The sequence below is a fragment of the Epinephelus lanceolatus genome, chromosome 23 (genome assembly GCF_041903045.1).
Source record: "Epinephelus lanceolatus isolate andai-2023 chromosome 23, ASM4190304v1, whole genome shotgun sequence".
Classification (NCBI taxonomy): domain Eukaryota; kingdom Metazoa; phylum Chordata; class Actinopteri; order Perciformes; family Serranidae; genus Epinephelus; species Epinephelus lanceolatus.
In genome coordinates, this window is record NC_135756.1 from 280,759 (window position 1) to 299,731 (window position 18,973).

Genomic DNA, 18,973 nt, shown 5'->3' on the forward strand with positions numbered 1-18,973 from the left:
TTCTTGTAGAGTTTGTTTCATCGGAACAAATTGGGGAATAAATAACAAAAACTAAATAACAGAAAAACATGAGTATCGACTGTCGGCTCAGAATGTCACAGTCAGTGCATCAACGATATCCTTTCAAAATAAAAGATGTTTATATAAAAATATGAGATCATGAGAAATAAAACATGCTCACCTCTGACCTTTGACCTCCAAGGCGTGCAGATGAGCTGTTGACACAAACACATCATTAATACGTCAGAGGGAACAGAAAGCTGTCACATGTTTCAGGGACTGGCTGCACAAAACACCTTAAGTTAAGATTTTCTGAGTTAAAGTTTCCTTAAAATAAAATTGTTTGCAAAAAACAACCTTAAAGTCTTTCCCTTAAGGTTTTCTTAAAATAATCACTTAAGTATATAAGGGTTTCTCCTTGTCTCTGTCTTATATTTAAGGAATCCCTCAACTGTTGCACGAAAGACCTCAGCATTAAGGTCCCTCTGACTGAGTTTATGGTGATAAATAAAAACCCTTAACACACCCTGAGAGGAGAAGTGTTTCTGTGATACACTTCTGATTTTAATCTTTAGATTTGACTGAATTACTTCTAGTTGCAGTTTCCTCTACGGGCTGTAACGATCCATCAATCTGGATCAATATACTGATTCAGTGATCAGTGATCGATTGTCATCGATGCAAAGTCAAAACATTGATCTATATCATCATCTTCAGGATACACTTTTATTTTGAAATTCTGCGTTAGTGTGAAACAGCAGCAGCCGAGAGGAAGACGACGAGAGAACGTTATTTACTCTGGATAAATCAGCAGCGTGGAGATATTCTGGATTTCAACAGACAGAACACACGGTGTGTTTAAACAATGTGCTGTTAACAAAATAAAGCACAACGTAATGTTAACGTTACCGTTACTTTGTAATATTGTTAAATATCCTGTCGTCCAAAGAATCACCGCGACATCGTATCGTGATGAAACTTGTGATTTACACTCTTAGTTTCCTCCAGCAACCAAATAAATCCAGCTCATAAACTCACTTTAACGCTGTAACATCTCAGTGCTGTAAAGGCCTTAATGATTACCCTTAACTAAGGAAACCTTTTAAGGGAATCTGTCCAACATCCTTAAATCAGTCCCTCAGCTAAGGAGAAATTAAGAGAAATTAAGAGTCATACTTAAGGAGAAAACTTGTGGTGTTTTGTGGTTCTTAAATCACAACTCTGAACAGCTGGGGCCTGTATCACAAAGCAGGATTGATGTCTTAGCGAGGTAACTTCAGGGTTAACCCTGGGTTTTCGGTCTCACAAAGCTGTGAGATGTACAGGTACAGGTACTGTAGCTACTTGAACCAGTGATGAGTCATTTAACCTACACATCATTTTATTTGCTGCCTTGTTTTGTCTTGATTTTTCCCTCTCTCCTCCTCTATTTCTTCTTTCCTCACCCGTTTCTTTTTCTTCTCTATTATGTGATTTCATTGATGTTTTGACAGGGGAATTTCTTTGATAAGCTTTTAGTGGCTTCTAACCTCTCCGGCACTTTTCTTTGTTTAATCTTGTAAATGTTATACTGTCTGTTTTTAACATTATGTGCAAATAAACTAATCTAAACTAAAACTAATCATTATTCATCCCGTTATGTGTTGCCACGCATGTTTCCTCCTCCTGCAGCTGCCACGGTGTTGGCCTTTTCTCTAATGTTGCTTTTCTCCTCCTCATATTTTAGTAGAATTAATCTCTGATCCTCACATGAGAAATACTTTTTTCCCCTCACATACGGCGCTCTGTGAGGACGCTCAGTGACGCTGCGCTTCTCTCATGATTGTGATTGGTCCGCTGCGTGCGCGTTCACGGCTCTTGATAAAGCAACCCTGGGTTGAGTTACCGAGTTGATATCCAGCGTCGTGATACCGATTATCCTGATTGCCATTGTTAGGGTTAGTCAACCCAGGATAGGTCTGGGTAACCCAGGAAAGGTTGATCTTGCTTCGTGATACAGGCCCCTGGTGACCTTCAAAAGACAACAACAACTACAATAATCTGAAAGGTGTAAACTTGTCTGATTTTTGTTCCATCAGAATTTTACATGATGTCAGTGAAGCTGTTTGAGATTTATATCCAATAACAGAAGATGGATTCAGTGAAAAATCGTGCTGACTGTGTTCATGCCACCATCACCTGTTTCACCATCATGTGTTCACACCAAGCGTCAGGAAGTACTACATCACACAGATGTTACAGTTCCTGTTAGAAAACAGAAGAAGAAGAAGGAGACAAAGGTGTAAAAGGAGAAGTGTTAAAAGTCCAGAAATCACAGTCCGATTCATGTGTTCATGTGTTCATCAGTGACTGAAGTTAAATTAATATTTTCAGAACAAAACAAGCTGACGAAGGTTCAGTCTGAGTCACTGAACGCAGCACGGACAGTATTTAACACCTGTACCTGTTGACACACACCTGTGACTGAGTCAGTCTGTGGCCGCTCAACGTCTCTGCAGGAAACAGGAAATAAAGAAATCAACAGAAAACTGTTTGTACTTTTTATAAAAGAGGAACTTTGAACTATCTCTGAGCTGACGTGTTGGCGTCAGCTTCACTGAGCTGAGACTGATCTTATTTACGGAACAGATCAGAGGTCGTGACCTGCGGACCCCAAGGCCACATTCAATTCGATTCTTTTTTATTTATAAAGCCCAATATCACAAATCACAATTTGCCTCACAGGGCTTTACAGCATACGACATCCCTCTGTCCTTAAGACCCTCACAGCTGATCAGGAAAAACTCCCCAAAAAAAACCCTTTAACGGGGAAAAAACGGTAGAAACCTCAGGAAGAGCAACTGAGGAGGGATCCCTCTTCCAGGACGGACAGACGTGCAATAGATGTCGTACAGAACAGATCAGCATAATAAATTAACAGTAATCCATATGACACAATGAGACAGAGAGAGAGACAGAGAGAGAGAGAGAGAGATGCAGGTAATAACAGTAGCTTACAACAACATTATTGAAAGTAATAATATTATAGTTATAGTTCTGGCTACTGTGGTACAATATGTTGAAAGTATGTATTAATATCTGGCAGTATACATGTGTGACAATAGTCATATGTGTATAATAACAGTAGAAGTATGACTAATGACGGCAGCAGCAGCAGGAGGCATCTGGCAGGACCACGGCAGCAGCACAACCACACACGTCACGCTGTCCAGGCACCGCTGTGATATGAGTTAATCTGAGAGACAGTGGAGCACAAAGGCTCCGGAGAAGAAGCCGAGTTAGTGACATCCAGAATGGCCGAGTTAGCAAGATGCAGTAATAGAATACGAGAGAGAGAGAGAGAGAGAGAGAGAGAGAGAGAGAGACAGAGAGAGAGAGAGATGCAGGTAATGACAGTAGCTTACAACAACATTAATGAAAGTAATAATATTATAGTTATAGTTCTGGCTACTGTGGTACAATATGTTGAAAGTATGTATTAATATCTGACAGTATACATGTGTGACAATAGTCATATGTGTATAATAACAGTAGAAGTATGACTAATGACTAATGATGGCAGCAGCAGCAGGAGGCATCTGGCAGGACCACGGCAGCAGCACAACCACACACGTCACACTGTCCAGGCACCGCTGTGATATGAGTTAATCTGAGAGACAGTGGAGCACAAAGGCTCCGGAGAAGAAGCCGAGTTAGTGACATCCAGAATGGCCAAGTTAGCAAGATGCAGTAATAGAATACGAGACAGAGAGAGAGAGAGAGAGAGAGAGAGAGAGAGAGAGAGAGAGAGAGAGAAGGAGAGAAGGTGCCCGGTGTATTATAGGGGGGTCCTCCGGCAGACTAGGCCTAAGTCAGCCTAACTAGGGGCTGGTACAGGGCAAGCCTGAGCCAGCCCTAACTATAAGCTTTATCAAAGAGGAAAGTCTTAAATGTGTGTATAAATATATATATATATATATATATAAATACAGTATATACTAATCCCCCCTCAAGGGGGAAATTTTGTTTTCTGTAACATTTGTTGTTCTCTGTAAATTGTCTTTGAGTATCCAGAAAAGCTCAAAAACATAAATCCAATGTATTATTATTATTCGCTTCACTGTAAAAACATGCAGAACCAATCGAGCACCTGTGGTCATGACACACATATCAACAGACCTGTTTGCGGTACTCCGCATCAGCTCAAGACTTCCCGCCATTATCACTTGAATTAGCCTCTAAACTGTTTATGCTAATGCTAACCGCTAGCCGGTATGCTAGCAGTTTATGTTATCCGCTAACATGCTATCACTTTCAGCACATAGACAGATCCCAGGTGGTTTCTGAGTCAGTTCCAGGTGAGTGTGTTTAGAGTGTCTTACCTGAGTCTGTCCTGACGTCACTTCCTCACTGCGCCTGCTTCCTCTGCTCTCACCTGTGAGGTCTCACCTGCACTGAGAGCTGTGACTCCGCCCACACCTGACGGGGAACACCTGAGGATGACGTATCTTCAGAGATCTAGACTAATACCTGGACAGAAACACGAGAAGCTGTGATAGTACTTCAAATAATCTTAGAGTGTTTCCTTCTGTTACTTCCTGTTTGATTTTAATGTTGTTTAATTTAATTTAATTCAGCTGAAGGTTCATAAAATATTTTTATCCTCGTATCTTCACAGACAGAATCACCAGATGTTCCAGATGTGTTTTTATTCACCACAGAGTTCATCATGAAGAACTTTATGGAGTATGACACTTTGTAACTGTACTGCAACGTTTCAGCCACCAGGTGGCGTCTCTGAGTGAGTCCCTGTTGTAAAGAGGAGAAATAATAAATTAAATATAAAGAGTTTATTTTATTTGATGAGTCCTGATTGTCCTCATACTGACGTCTCTGCTCGGCTGTACTTTTATTATTTACATTCAGTACTTACCTTTTATACTTTTTCTGTTTGTTTGTTTGTTTGTTTGTTTACATGTTTACAAAGGAGGGTTTGGGAGAAACAGTATTTCAGTGTTTCAGTCTTGTCTATGTCCTGAACATACAGCTGAACTACAGTAAAGTTGACTTTTTGACTTTTCTGTGTCTGATTTTCATAAAAGAGGCTCGTTGGGTTGTCACTGAAAAATATAAACACATATCAACACTTTAACTTGTTGTAAATATTTAAATAAAGATTATTTTCATGACTGCAGACAAACATGAGCAGCTCATATCAAAGTGTGAACAACATGTGGGCTCTGCAGGTTTGTTCCAGGACATAGACTGATCCATCATAGACACAGTTCAGCTGTTTGTATGAAACCAAACACCAACAGGAATCAGCTGTGAATCATTTATTATATAAGAAGATATAAAGTCAGAAGGCTGCTTGTAGTTCAGTCGTTACATCATCAGTCACATGAATTTACACAGATTGATTAACAGTTATTGATCAGGTGGCAGGAGGTGATGACGTGAGGCAAACAGGTGACATCTGATGGCACAGTAATCAATAATCAATAATCTGACTGATTCCGTTCAACACATTTAATACTGAGGGAGGGAACGAGAATGTGTCGTCATCAACAGTGAGGCAGCCATCTTGGAGGGATGAAGGTAAGAGCGCCATCTGCTGGATGTTTGATGTCAGTGACAAAAAGACCCGATGAAAACTCAGTGAATCAGATTACAACACCAGAAGAAGAAGTCGGACACAAAGTGTTTCATTTTGTTAGATACGAGTAGATTATGTATCATTAGCCAACATTTAGTTAGCATCCAGTTAGCATAACATGAGCTAGCTTGTCTTTGTGTGGATGGTTGTGTCCCACCTGTCCCACATGAGCCTCCTGAGGTTCAAAGTGGTTGTGCTGCTAACAGATGCTAACGCTTAAGACCAGGTAAACATCAAGGGCAGTTACGGTCATGGTCACCATACGGTCACCATTTTACATCTGCTGATTTTTAGGGATCGATGTCACTGACTAAATTCAGTTTTGTAATGTTTGACTCCTCTGTGTTTGTCGACAGTTTCTCTTTCACACGTTTACATTTCTGATGACATATGATCGACAGGCAGCTGTCACAGTTACTGATGTTTATCCCTCCCAGATGGCAGCGTCATCCCAGAATGCTTTGTGATTCCTATTCCCCATATTAACATTAAATATCAACATCAGCTAGTTAAATGTGATAATTAACCTGGTGAAACTCACCTGTTAAACTATAGTTGAGCCCGTATATTTAAATATACCTAGGCTAAAGATGTTCAAGTTTAAATTTTCACAGCTCAACATGTTTGATGTCACCGTGTATCACCTGTGTTGAGTCATCAGAGATTTATTTCCATCAGAGATTATTTTAAATCATCACAAACAAAGACATGAACTCCAGCTTTAATTCACTGCAACAGATTTTCAGTGGGTTGAACATTTAAACACCGAGCTGACATCTTTAAAACCGTATGAAAGATTCCAGAAACTGATGAGACTGCTTGTGGAAGCTAATTGGGAGTTCATTTTCAATTATTCCTTCATTTCCGTAATTGCTTTTCTTGTTGGGGGTCACGGGGGGTGGAGCCTATTCCAGCTGATATTGGGCATGAGGCAGGGTTCACCCTGGACAGGTCACCAGACTATCACAGGACTGACACATAGAGACAGACAACCATTCACACTCACATTCACACCTACGGACAATTTAGAGTCACCAATTAACCTGCATGTCTTTGGACTGTGGGAGGAAGCTGGAGCACCTGGAGGAAACCCACACTGACACAGGGAGAACATGTCAGAGCACCTGGAGGAAACCCACGCTGACACAGGGAGAACATGTCAGAGCACCTGGAGGAAACCCACGCTGACACAGGGAGAACATGTGGGAGCACCTGGAGGAAACCCACGCTGACACGGGGAGAACATGTCAGAGCACCTGGAGGAAACCCACGCTGACACGGGGAGAACATGTCAGAGCACCTGGAGGAAACCCACGCTGACACGGGGAGAACATGTGGGAGCACCTGGAGGAAACCCACGCTGACACGGGGAGAACATGTCAGAGCACCTGGAGGAAACCCACGCTGACACGGGGAGAACATGTCAGAGCACCTGGAGGAAACCCACGCTGACACAGGGAGAACATGTCAGAGCACCTGGAGGAAACCCACGCTGACACGGGGAGAACATGTCAGAGCACCTGGAGGAAACCCACGCTGACACAGGGAGAACATGTCGAAGCACCTGGAGGAAACCCACGCTGACACGGGGAGAACATGTCGGAGCACCTGGAGGAAACCCGCGCTGACACAGGGAGAACATGTCAGAGCACCTGGAGGAAACCCGCACTGACACAGGGAGAACATGTCAGAGCACCTGGAGGAAACCCACGCTGACACGGGGAGAACATGTCGGAGCACCTGGAGGAAACCCACACTGACACAGGGAGAACATGTCAGAGCACCTGGAGGAAACCCACGCTGACACGGGGAGAACATGTGGGAGCACCTGGAGGAAACCCACGCTGACACGGGGAGAACATGTCAGAGCACCTGGAGGAAACCCACGCTGACACAGGGAGAACATGTGGGAGCACCTGGAGGAAACCCACGCTGACACGGGGAGAACATGTCGGAGCACCTGGAGGAAACCCACGCTGACACGGGGAGAACATGTTGGAGCACCTGGAGGAAACCCACGCTGACATGGAGAGAACATGTCAGAGCACCTGGAGGAAACCCACACTGACACAGGAAGAACATGCAAACTCCAAGCAAAAAGAACTGTGGTCCTTCAGAAGTCTGGTTCATCTCTAGGAGCAGTTTCCAAGAGTCTGAACCACACAGAGGCTGAATCGCTGAGGAAGATAGAGAAAAATTTCCCCAAGGACTGAACGAACCTCGACCCAAAAGGTTCAACTGAACCCTGAGACACGACCAAAGGAGCTGTGAAGGAGCTGAAAGGCAATGTGATAAAATACTAACAGTGTATTCAAACTTTTCACCCACTGAAAATCTGTCTCAGTAAATAAAAGCTGAAATACATTTTTATCTTGTCTCTGATTTTGAAATAATCTCTGATGAAAATAAAGTAGATACAAACTTCACCAGAGAAAAACAACATGGTGACATGAAGAATATAAAGATGTGAAATATTAAGTTTGAATTTCTTCAGCCGAGGTAAATTTAAATTTATGGCCTCAACTGTAACTAATTAATTTACTCATTAACTAGTTAAACACACAAATTAACTAGTTAAAAAAGTAATGACTGATGTAAGTAGTTAAAGTACTTAACTTTTTGTGTCTGTATTTAGTCGACACTTGGCTGTGGTGGAGACGAGACTGTGATGCAGCGCTAACTGGCTGTTAGTGAGCTAGCTAGCTTGGTGGACTAGCAATAGCATATTTCCAGTTAGCTAGCATGTTACAGGTTAGCTTAGCAGCTAACGTCACATTCACAACTTTATGTGTATTGGATTAACAGAAGAGTCATTCACTTATTCACTCCATCACAACAACTGCTCGTTAACAGAATCCTTCATGAACTGATCATTAATGAGATGATCACATGAACTAGTCAAACTGTCTGCTGTTGGCTCATGAATGAAGTCACTTCCTGTGTGTTGTTCTAGTTCAGTTCTGCTGAGTCAACAAAACATGTCCTGAGAAAGTTCTGTACCCGCTGTGAGACACTCTGACTGATTCATGAGAACATGGTAACCATGACACGTTCCAGTAAGAAGAAGAAGAAGAAGAAGAAGACAAGGAAAAAGGTTTGGGCTGAAGACTTCAGGCTGAAGATGAGTCCACCTGAGTCTGCAGGTTGTCTCCTCCTCTCTCAGACTGTCTTCAGGTCTCAGATCCGTTCACTGAATTTATTTCCATCTGGTTTGGTCAGTTCTTTAGAGTCCAGTTCAGATTGGGACTAAAGTTCTTCTACACCCGTTGGCGTAGTTTTCCTGGTTACAGTGATGTCATCAGATTTGTGGTTCTGATGACATCACTGCAGACCAGTTCAGGTCCAGCTAAGTCCCAGTCCTCGGGTCATCATGACCTCCTCCAGGTCCTGGTCCTCCTGTCGCTCCTGTAGTCTCTGTTCCTCCAGCAGAGACACCAGAGAGTCTCTCTGCTCCACCACCTCCAACATCTCCTCCAGGATCAGGCGCTCCTCCAGCAGCTGCCACTCCTCCTTCAGGTGGTCTGAACACAGCACACACAGGGTTAATAATTTAATAGACCTAATGTTACTTCTATATATTAAATGTTCAAACCACAGAGTCAGACAAAGATCACAGGTGGTCTTCATCCACACCTGGACACCTAAAACCTCACAGTCGAAGGTGGAGGTTACAGGAGGAGGTCAACAAGCTACCACATCAAAGGAAGGCAGCAGATGTGCAAATTACCCACTCCCTACTCAGAGAGGTGGTGATGATTCAGGACTCTTTTGAGGCCCTGTGACTGGACTGAGTACACTGTAAGTCCTCTAACAAGCATTGATTGGGGGGCAGGTCTGGTGCCAGCAGCCGCCGTAATTCCAGCACCCTCAGCATTTCTTGAAGTTGCTGCAGTTAAAAAGCTCGTAGTTGGATCTTGGGATGGAGCTGACAGTCCGCCGTGAGGCGAGCTACCATCTGTCCCAGCCCCTGCCTCTCTGCACCCCCTCAATGCTCTTAGCTGACTGTCCCACAGGGTCTATTCAAAGCAAAGTGTTCAAAGCAGGCCGATCACCTGAATACCACAGCTAGGAATAATTGAACAGGACTCCGATTTTCTCACTGAATTGGGGCCGTGATTCAGAGGGACAGGCGGAGACGTTAGAAATGTGCTGCCAGAGGTGACATTCTTGGACCACTACAAGACGGACGAAAGCGAAAGCATTTGCCAAGAATGTTTTCATTAATCAATAATGAAAGTTGATGGTTCGAAGACGATCAGATACCGTCGTAGTTCTGACCGTAAACAATGCCAACTAGCGATCCGGTGGCATTATTCCCATGACCTGCCTGGCAGCGTTTGGAAACCAAAGTCTTTGGACTCTGGACTGGGGAAAGAGACTGAGCTGCTAAATCATTGATCTCTGTTAGGTTGGTATTCTCTGATGTTTCCATGGTAACAGCATCACCTTTTTTTCACATTTGTATTACACATTTTTTTTACTATTTAAATAATAAACAGGAAGTCATGCTGTGATGAGTCGGTGTGATGTTACCGTCCACGGCCATACGCTCTCTGAGCTCCTGCTGCAGACGACTCTGTCGGTCCTCCAACTCCAACTCTCGAGCACTGAAACACAGCAGAGACCAGTGTCTGAAACCAGGATTCACACAGTCCCGATCAATCCTGATCAACCTGAAAACCACATCCAGGACGTTCTGATGGACCAGAACCTGCTGAACGAACCACATTCAGGAGATTCTGATGAACCTGCTGTTGGTTTAAAGGTCAGATACTCACAATATCATGAGTTCAGATTCGTATCGGATCAGAGAGTTCTTCTGCTGGATCAACTGGAACCACTGCTGCATCAGAGCCGGATTGTCCAGTTTACCCAGTCCTGCAGAGAGACGAAGGTTTAAAGGACCAGTTCATCCAAAATACAAACAGACAAACATACAACAGAAGAACCAGTTTGTCCTTCATTTCTCTCTGATTCATTTTAAAAATAAAACCATCTCTGGACACTGACTTGACTTGATAGACAGTGACTGACAAGACCTGATCAAACATGGCTGCCATCGTTTTCAAAGTTCTTTGTTTTAGTGGTGCCAAAATACCAGAGTAGCTTTGACACCAGATGTAAATGTAGACACAGTTCTGTGTTTTAAAATGAAAACATCAGTGTGGACGTAGCTCAAATGTTTTTTTTACATCATCACTGACATGCTGCAGTATAATAGAGTTCTCTTCAGCTTCCTACAGCCCAGTGACTCACATGACATTAAGTCAGAAGGTGAACTAACCTTCCAGGTGAAGCTCGACGTCCTGGTTGTCGTTGGAGTCGCCCCAGTAATCTAACAGAGACACAACTTTGATTAAAAAATATCTGAACTCATCTTCAACACCAAGAAATCCCCACATGTACAGATTATTTTACATTAATAAGCAGCAGGAAGGAAACTAAAGTATAAACAGCAAAGGAACCAACATAGAGCCCTGTGGAACCCCAGGTCTATAATCTGGATATTTAATGACTGTATGTAATAATAATAATAATAATAATACATTTTATTTGTTGGCGCCTTTCTGAGCACCCAAGGACATCTTACAATAAAAACATACAAAAATACCAATAATACAACATTAAATTAATTATTAAATAGATAAAATACATGACAGAAAATCAAACCGGATAGGCAAGTCTGAACAGATGGGTTTTAAGCTGTGATTTAAATTGTCCAATGGAGTCAATCTGACGGATATGGGGGGGCAGAGAGTTCCAGAGTCTGGGTGCAGAGCAGCTGAAGGCTCTGCCACCCATAGTGGTCAGTTTGAAATTAGGGACAGACAGAAGAGCAGCTGAGCAGGAGTGTAGAGCACGGGTGGGGGTGTAAGGGTGGAGAAGGTCTGACAGGTATTGGGGGGCCAGGTTATGGAGAGCTTTGAATGTGAGGAGAAGGACTTTATATTGGATTCGCTGATGGACAGGTAGCCAGTGGAGCTGAATGAGGATGGGAGTGATGTGGTCGGTGGATTTGGTACGGGTGATGATTCTGGCGGCAGAGTTCTGGATGATTTGGAGACGATGGAGAAGTTTGTTGGGGAGACCAGTGAGGATTGAGTTGTAGTAATCGATACGTGAAGTGACAAGTGCGTGGACCAGGACCTAGGTGTTGTGTTGGGTGAGAGATGGACGGAGTCTGGAGATGTTACATAAGTGCATGAAGGCAGCACGGGTAATGTTACTGATGTGGGGGGAAAAAGAAAGAACACTGTCCAATATGACACCAAGGCTTTTGACTTAGGAGGAGATATGGACCGGGTGACCGTCGATGGAAATATTGAAGGGATGAGTGTTGAAGAGTGTGGACCTTGTGCCGACGAGAAGGACTTCGCTTTTATTTCCATTTAGCTTGAGAAAGTTGTTTGTCATCCAGATGTTGATGGCCTGGAGACAGTCAGTGAGGGGGGGGGTGCTTGGTTTAGTGGAGATGTAAAGTTGTGTGTCATCGGCATAACAGTGAAAATGAATTCCAAAGTGACGGAGGATGTCACCAAGGGGGAGGATGTATATGATGAATAGAAGCGGTCCCAGCACTGATCCCTGCGGGACACCATGTGTAATGGATGATGGTTGTGAATGAACATTTTTCCCTTGAACAAACTGTTTCCTGTCAGATAGATATGAAGTGAACCATTGTAATGCAGTACCAGAGACCCCAGTGCCAGCTAGGCGTTCCAGGAGTATGGAGTGGGAGATGGTATCAAAGGCGGCACTGAGGTCGAGGAGGATGAGGATGGTGAGAAGGCCAGAATCTGCTGCCAGGAGGAGGTCATTGGTGATCTTGATTAAGGCTGTTTCTGTGCTGTGTTTTGGGCGGAAACTGGACTGGAATGATTCAAAAAGACTATTATTGTGCAGGTGGTTCTGGAGGTGGGTTGTTACTGCCTTTTCTAGGATCTTACAGATGAATGGGAGGTTGGAAATGGGCCGATAGTTATTATGGTCACTGGGATCAGAACCAGGTTTTTTAAGAACGGGAGTGATGGAAGCAGTCTTCAGTGATGGTGGAACAGTAGCAGTGGAAAGGGAGAAGTGAACTATGGATGTTATAATGGGTGAGACTGTTGGCAGACAGGCTTTAATTAAGGCAGTGGGGAGAAGATCAAGTGGGCAGGTAGAGTTCTTGGATGCCTTGATGAGCCTATTAATACATTCAGCAGATGGGAGTTGAAATGTGGACAGAGTGTTGGAGGGTGGAGGATCCAGGGTGTTCCACCGGGGGTAGGTGGCTTGCGTTGGTGCGGGAGTAGTCAGTTGTTGGTGGATGTTGACAATTTTTGAGTTGAAAAAGTCCAGAAACTCTTGACACTGTGAGGTGGAGATGAGGTGAGAGGGGGTTTCAGCTGGTTTGAGGAGTTTGTTGACAGTTGAAAATAAAATCCGGGTGTTGCTGTCAGCAGAGTTAATGATATGGGAATAGTAGGTGGACTTGGCTGTGTTGATGGCAGATTTGTAGGAAGTGAGATGGTCAAGATACATTTGCTGATGCACTACAAGACCGGTTTTCCTCACTAATCGCTCCAGCTGGCGACCCCGTGTTTTAAGCTGGCGAAGCTCCGGGGTGTACCAAAGGGAGGACCGAGTGAATGTAACTGTGCGGGTTTTCAGGGGGGCAAGTGTGTCTAGAGCATATTGGAGGTTGGCGTTATAGTGATCAACCAGTTCAGCAGTAGTGAGGGAGTGAGGGGAGCTGAAATGAGTGGAAGTGCTAATTAGACTGTTAAGCTCAGTGATATTAATATTCTTAAGGTTTCTGAAAGATATGGAGCGGTTCTGGATGGATTTTGAAAGTTGAAGATGAATATCAAAAATGACAAGCTTATGGTCAGAAATAGGAAGATCAACAGCACTAAGGTTACTTGGTGTGACTCCTGAACAGCAAACTAAATCGAGAATATGCCCTTTGTTGTGAGTTGGGAAATTAACAAATTGAACAAGGTCAAAACTATTGAGGGTAGAAATAAAATCTTTGACAGATGTTTCAGTGGGCTTATCAAGATGAATGTTAAAATCACCAGTTAAAATAACATTAGGAGACATAGCACAAAGATCAGCTAAAAGGGATGTGAGCTCACTAATGAAAATGGCAGAGGGTTTAGGAGGTCGATAAATAGTAACAATGAGGGTAGGTGTGGGGCCATTCAGCTGAGCAGCCAGGACTTCAAAGGAGGACGGCTCTGTCACTGGGACAGGCGTGATTTTTAAGTTCTCGCGATAGATCAGCGTGAGACCGCCCCCTCTACCGGAAGAACGTGATTTGCAGATGTAAACAAACCCAGGTGGTAGTGTTTGATTCAGGTGGAAAAAGTCATTCGGCTGTTGCCATGTTTCCGTGACACATATAAATTCCAGTTCTAAATCCATGATGGATTCGGAGATAAGTGGTGCTTTGTTAGCGGACATTGAAGGTAGAGAATTTAAAACAGTTGGAGGGAAAAAGCTCCGCCATCCTGGGAAGAGAAGCCAACACGTTATGGTTAGCAGATCTACCGGCGTTTCCAGCCTTGTGCTGCCGGCGTGGATCCCTCGACCAGAAGGATCGGATGGAACCGCTGTCATCGAAGCAGAAGTTCCTGCGGGATCCACGGTGGTTGTACCTCGGACGTCGGAGAATGTCCCGGTGGACGAGTAGGCTGGCTGGTAGCTCATACCGTGACCGAAGCCAGTGGATTTCATCAGCTGAGTATGTCAGTCATGGCAGAGCAGTTATGATGGTGGAGGACAAGACAATCCATAACAGCAGCTTGAGTATCCACATTGTAGCAGTGCCGTAACAGGAGAGACCAGGAAGCGGTGGTGAGGAGCATGCACGCCAGGACGCCAAACTCAGAAAGGTCCCGTTCGCAGCAAGTGAGATTCCTCAGTGGCTGACAGATGATCGTAATAATATGAGCCAGGTAACTGATATAAAACACTGATACCACTGGTAGAGGCAGTTTAGCAGGCATCAAAAGGTGTTAAATAAGTAAAAAGTAAAAAAGAGAGCCGGTGAGCAGCGGCAGCCAAACGCGCCAGCATTCACTCACATCACCCGGAAGTGAGTGATCATGATCATGTGTGTATTAATATGTGTATATATATGTATATCTATACTTATACACGTGTGTGTGTGTGTTTGTACCTGCTTCTCCTCTCAGAGCCTTCTCCACCATCACTCCTCTCTCCTCCAGCTGTCTCTGTTTCTCCTCCACCTGCTGCAGCTGTCTCTGGATCATCTGATTTCAGAAATATAAAACTTACAGATCACGTTTAAGATCAGAGCAGCTTTTAAAAATCACATTAACATGCACATTTTCACTGTTACAGAGTTCCTGAGAGCACCTGAACAGACCAGCCTCGGTTTGGTGGTTTGACCCACATCAGAGTTGATGACAGATTTCTGTCCTCAGGTGGAGCTGGTCTGTAATCCTGACTGTCCCTGTCCTAAAGTGGATCTGGTCTTTAATCCTGACTGTCCCTGTCCTCAGGTGGACCTGGTCTTTAGTCCTAAAGTGGGCCTGGTCTGTAATCCTGACTGTCCCTGTCCTCAGGTGGACCTGGTCTTTAGTCCTAAGGTGGACCTGGTCTTTAAACCTGACTGTCCCTGTCCTCAGGTGGACCTGGTCTTTAGTCTTCAGGTGGGCCTGATCTGTAATCCTGACTGTCCCTGTCCTCAGGTGGACCTGGTCTTTAGTCCTAAGGTGGACCTGGTCTTTAAACCTGACTGTCCCTGTCCTCAGGTGGACCTGGTCTTTAGTCTTCAGGTGGGCCTGATCTGTAATCCTGACTGTCCCTGTCCTCAGGTGGACCTGGTCTTTAGTCCTAAGGTGGACCTGGTCTTTAAACCTGACTGTCCCTGTCCTCAGGTGGACCTGGTCTTTAGTCCTAAGGTGGACCTGGTCTTTAAACCTGACTGTCCCTGTCCTCAGGTGGACCTGGTCTTTAGTCTTCAGGTGGGCCTGGTCTTTAATCCTGACTGTCCCTGTCCTCAGGTGGACCTGGTCTTTAGTCCTAAGGTGGACCTGGTCTTTAAACCTGAATGTCCCTGTCCTCTGTTGGACCTGGTCTTTAGTCCTCAGGCAGACCTGGTCTGTAATCCTGGCTGTCCCTGTCCTCAGGTGGACCTGATCTTTAGTCCTAAGGTGGACCTGGTCTTTAAACCTGAATGTCCCTGTCCTCAGGTAGACCTGGTCTTTAGTCCTCAGGCAGACCTGGTCTGTAATCCTGACTGTCCCTGTCCTCTGTTGGACCTGGTCTTTAGTCCTAAGGTGGACCTGGTCTTTAAACCTGAATGTCCCTGTCCTCAGGCAGACCTGGTCTGTAATCCTGACTGTCCCTGTCCTCTGTTGGACCTGATCTTTAGTCCTAAGGTGGACCTGGTCTTTAAACCTGAATGTCCCTGTCCTCAGGTGGACCTGGTCTTTAGTCCTCAGGCAGACCTGGTCTGTAATCCCAGCTGTCCCTGTCCTCAGGTGGACCTGATCTTTAGTCCTCAGGTGGACTCACCTGAGCTTTGTGGAGTCTCTTCAGCTGCTCCTGTTTGGCCTTCCTTCGAGCAGCTCTCTGAACTCGTCGGGTGATTTTGGTATCCAGGTCTTCCTCTTCGTCTTCCTGTCCCCTCTGGAACATGGTCTCCTTCACGCTGAGACTAGATGGCTCCTTCGGCTGGACCAAGACCCCCACCACCTCGGTGGAACATGAAGACCGTCTCTCAGAGTCCTGGACCGGGACTCTGTCCTTTTGAGAGCGTCTCTGTAAAGAACACAACAGCAGTGTTAGAAACTTTACAGGAAGTCCATCAGAGAGCCTCAGAGGACGGTACGTGAAGTAACTCCACACAGAGAGGACGATGTGAGTCTGTACCTTGATGGCGTAAGCTCGTTTAAACGCCAGAGCGTGAGGAACGTATGCCGGCTGAGACATGAAGCACAAAAACAACCAAAGAAAAGACAGAGGAGAGTTTAAAGGACATCAGGTCTCAGCAAAAGACTCTAACATGTCTTGAACACGTCCAAGTCCAGTCTTATGTCAGGTTTGACGAGTCTGTGTCATGTCTCAGATGAGTCATTGGAGATAATCAGTCAGAACAGGAGTAAGTCTTCAACATCTCAGTTCAGTTCTGACAATTAAATTATCATTTTATCAGTTTATTTATCCTCTGTATATCTTTTATGTGTATGTTTTTACTTTTTACTTTTTGATACCCTTTGTGCTTTTTACCCTGTGTGCTGTTATCCAATGCTGCTGGAATCTTAATTTCCTTGAGAGAGTCTTCCCAAGGGATAAATAAAGTTCTATCTAATCTCTAATCTCTAATTTAATCAACATCACCTCATTGCAGATTTCAGCCGTCTAAATACATTCAGACAGTCTCTGCTCAGCTAACATCAAACACAGTCACAGAACATAAACCACCAGCTACGTCCTAACACTGAGATCTTCTACAGGACATCTGGTACCTCCTGGTTCTCCTCCTCCTCTTCCTCCTTTATCATGACTCTCTGAATTTCAGATGTCAGGTCAAACAGTTCCAGACGCAGCTACAAACAACAAAACAGGACAGTTACTGTGAGGATGTCTAGAGGTGATCCAGGTATTAGATCAATCCCTAAACTCATCTGAGTCTGTCGACTATAAAACATATGTAGACAGGTGCAACAGTGAGCAGGGTCATCTGCTCCCAAGATAGTTCAGCTCATATCTTGAAGGTAGAGCTCTGTTGTGATCATAATTAGTGACATGTGAAGTCCTTCAGGATTTGATTTCTGGGTTGCTATTATTCATTTGTTTGTTGACACCCTGATCAGAGGATCCTCCTCAGCTTGATAAATCCATCTGCATAAATTCTTACTGTGATCACTGACAACTCTGATTCTGAGAACAAGTGTAGAGTGTGTCAGTACAGGTGTAGAGTATGTCAGTACAGGTGTAGAGTGTGTCAGTACAGGTGTTGAGTGTGTCAGTACAGGTGTAGAGTGTGTCAGTACAGATGTAGAGTGTGTCAGTACAGATGTAGAGTGTGTCGGTACAGATGTAGAGTGTGTCAGTACAGATGTAGAGTGTGTCAGTACAGATGTAGAGTGTGTCAGTACAGGTGTAGAGTGTGTCAACACAGGTGTAGAGTGTGTCAGTACAGATGTAGAGTGTGTCAGTACAGATGTAGAGTGTGTCAGTACAGGTGTAGAGTGTGTCAGTACAGGTGTAGAATGTGTCAACACAGGTGTAGAGTGTGTCAGTACAGGTGTAGAGTGTGTCGGTACAGGTGTAGAATGTGTCGGTACAGGTGTAGAGTGTGTCGGTACAGGTGTAGAGTGTGTCAGTACAGGTTTACAGTGTGTCAGTACAGGTTTACAGTGTGTCAGTACAGATGTAGAGTGTGTCAGTACAGGTGTAGAGTGTGTGTCAGTACAGATGTAGAGTGTGTCGGTACAAGTGTAGAGTGTGTCAGTACAGATGTAGAGTGTGTCAGTACAGGTGTAGAGTGTGTCAGTACAGGTGTAGAGTGTGATGGTACAGGTGTAGAGTGTGATGGTACAGGTGTAGAGTGTGTCGGTACAGGTGTAGAATGTGTCGGTACAGGTTTACAGTGTGTCAGTACAGGTGTAGAGTGTGTCAGTACAGATGTAGAGTGTGTCGGTACAGGTGTACAGTGTGTCAGTACAGATGTAGAGTGTGTCAGTACAGGTGTAGAATGTGTCAGTACAGGTGTAGAGTGTGTCAGTACAGGTGTAGCGTGTGTCAGTACAGGTGTAGAGTGTGTCGGTACAGGTGTAGAGTGTGTCAGTACAGGCGTAGAGTGTGACAGCACAGGTGTAGAGTGTGTCAGTACAGATGTAGAGTGTGACAGTACAGGCGTAGAGTGTGTCAGTACAGGTGTAGAGTGTGTCGGTACAGGCGTAGAATGTGTCAGTACAGGTGTAGAGTGTGTCAGTACAGGTGTAGAGTGTGTCAGTACAGGTGTAGAGTGTGTCGGTACAGGTGTAGAGTGTGTCAGTACAGATGTAGAGTGTGTCGGTACAGGTGTAGAATGTGTCAGTACAGATGTAGAGTGTGTCAGTACAGGTGTAGAGTGTGTCAGTACAGGTGTAGAATGTGTCAACACAGGTGTAGAATGTGTCAACACAGGTGTAGAGTGTGTCAGTACAGGTGTAGAGTGTGTCGGTACAGGTGTAGAGTGTGTCAGTACAGATGTAGAGTGTGTCGGTACAGGTGTAGAATGTGTCAGTACAGATGTAGAGTGTGTCAGTACAGGTGTAGAGTGTGTCAGTACAGGTGTAGAGTGTGTCGGTACAGGTTTACAGTGTGTCAGTACAG

The 18,973-nt window shown here is 44.5% G+C and overlaps 1 protein-coding gene across 2 annotated transcripts in view; it reads right to left on the bottom strand.

Annotated features, from left to right (window-relative positions):
* Positions 1-5,300: 5,300 nt before the first annotated feature.
* LOC117249600 (protein-methionine sulfoxide oxidase mical3b-like) overlaps positions 5,301-18,973 on the bottom strand; it is a 50,903-nt gene continuing 37,230 nt past the window's right edge. Inside the window, exons 26-33 of one of the 2 annotated variants that reach the window (XM_078165150.1) lie at positions 17,119-17,199; positions 16,523-16,573; positions 16,166-16,411; positions 14,802-14,895; positions 10,920-10,970; positions 10,414-10,513; positions 10,169-10,242; positions 5,301-9,156 (exon numbers count right to left, since the gene is read on the bottom strand). In XM_078165150.1, coding sequence (XP_078021276.1) covers positions 8,972-9,156; positions 10,169-10,242; positions 10,414-10,513; positions 10,920-10,970; positions 14,802-14,895; positions 16,166-16,411; positions 16,523-16,573; positions 17,119-17,199 — 882 coding nt within the window. In that variant the 3' untranslated portion in view covers positions 5,301-8,971. The remainder of the gene's footprint in view (positions 9,157-10,168; positions 10,243-10,413; positions 10,514-10,919; positions 10,971-14,801; positions 14,896-16,165; positions 16,412-16,522; positions 16,574-17,118; positions 17,200-18,973) is intronic. The other variant, XM_078165151.1, reaches the window with a different exon arrangement.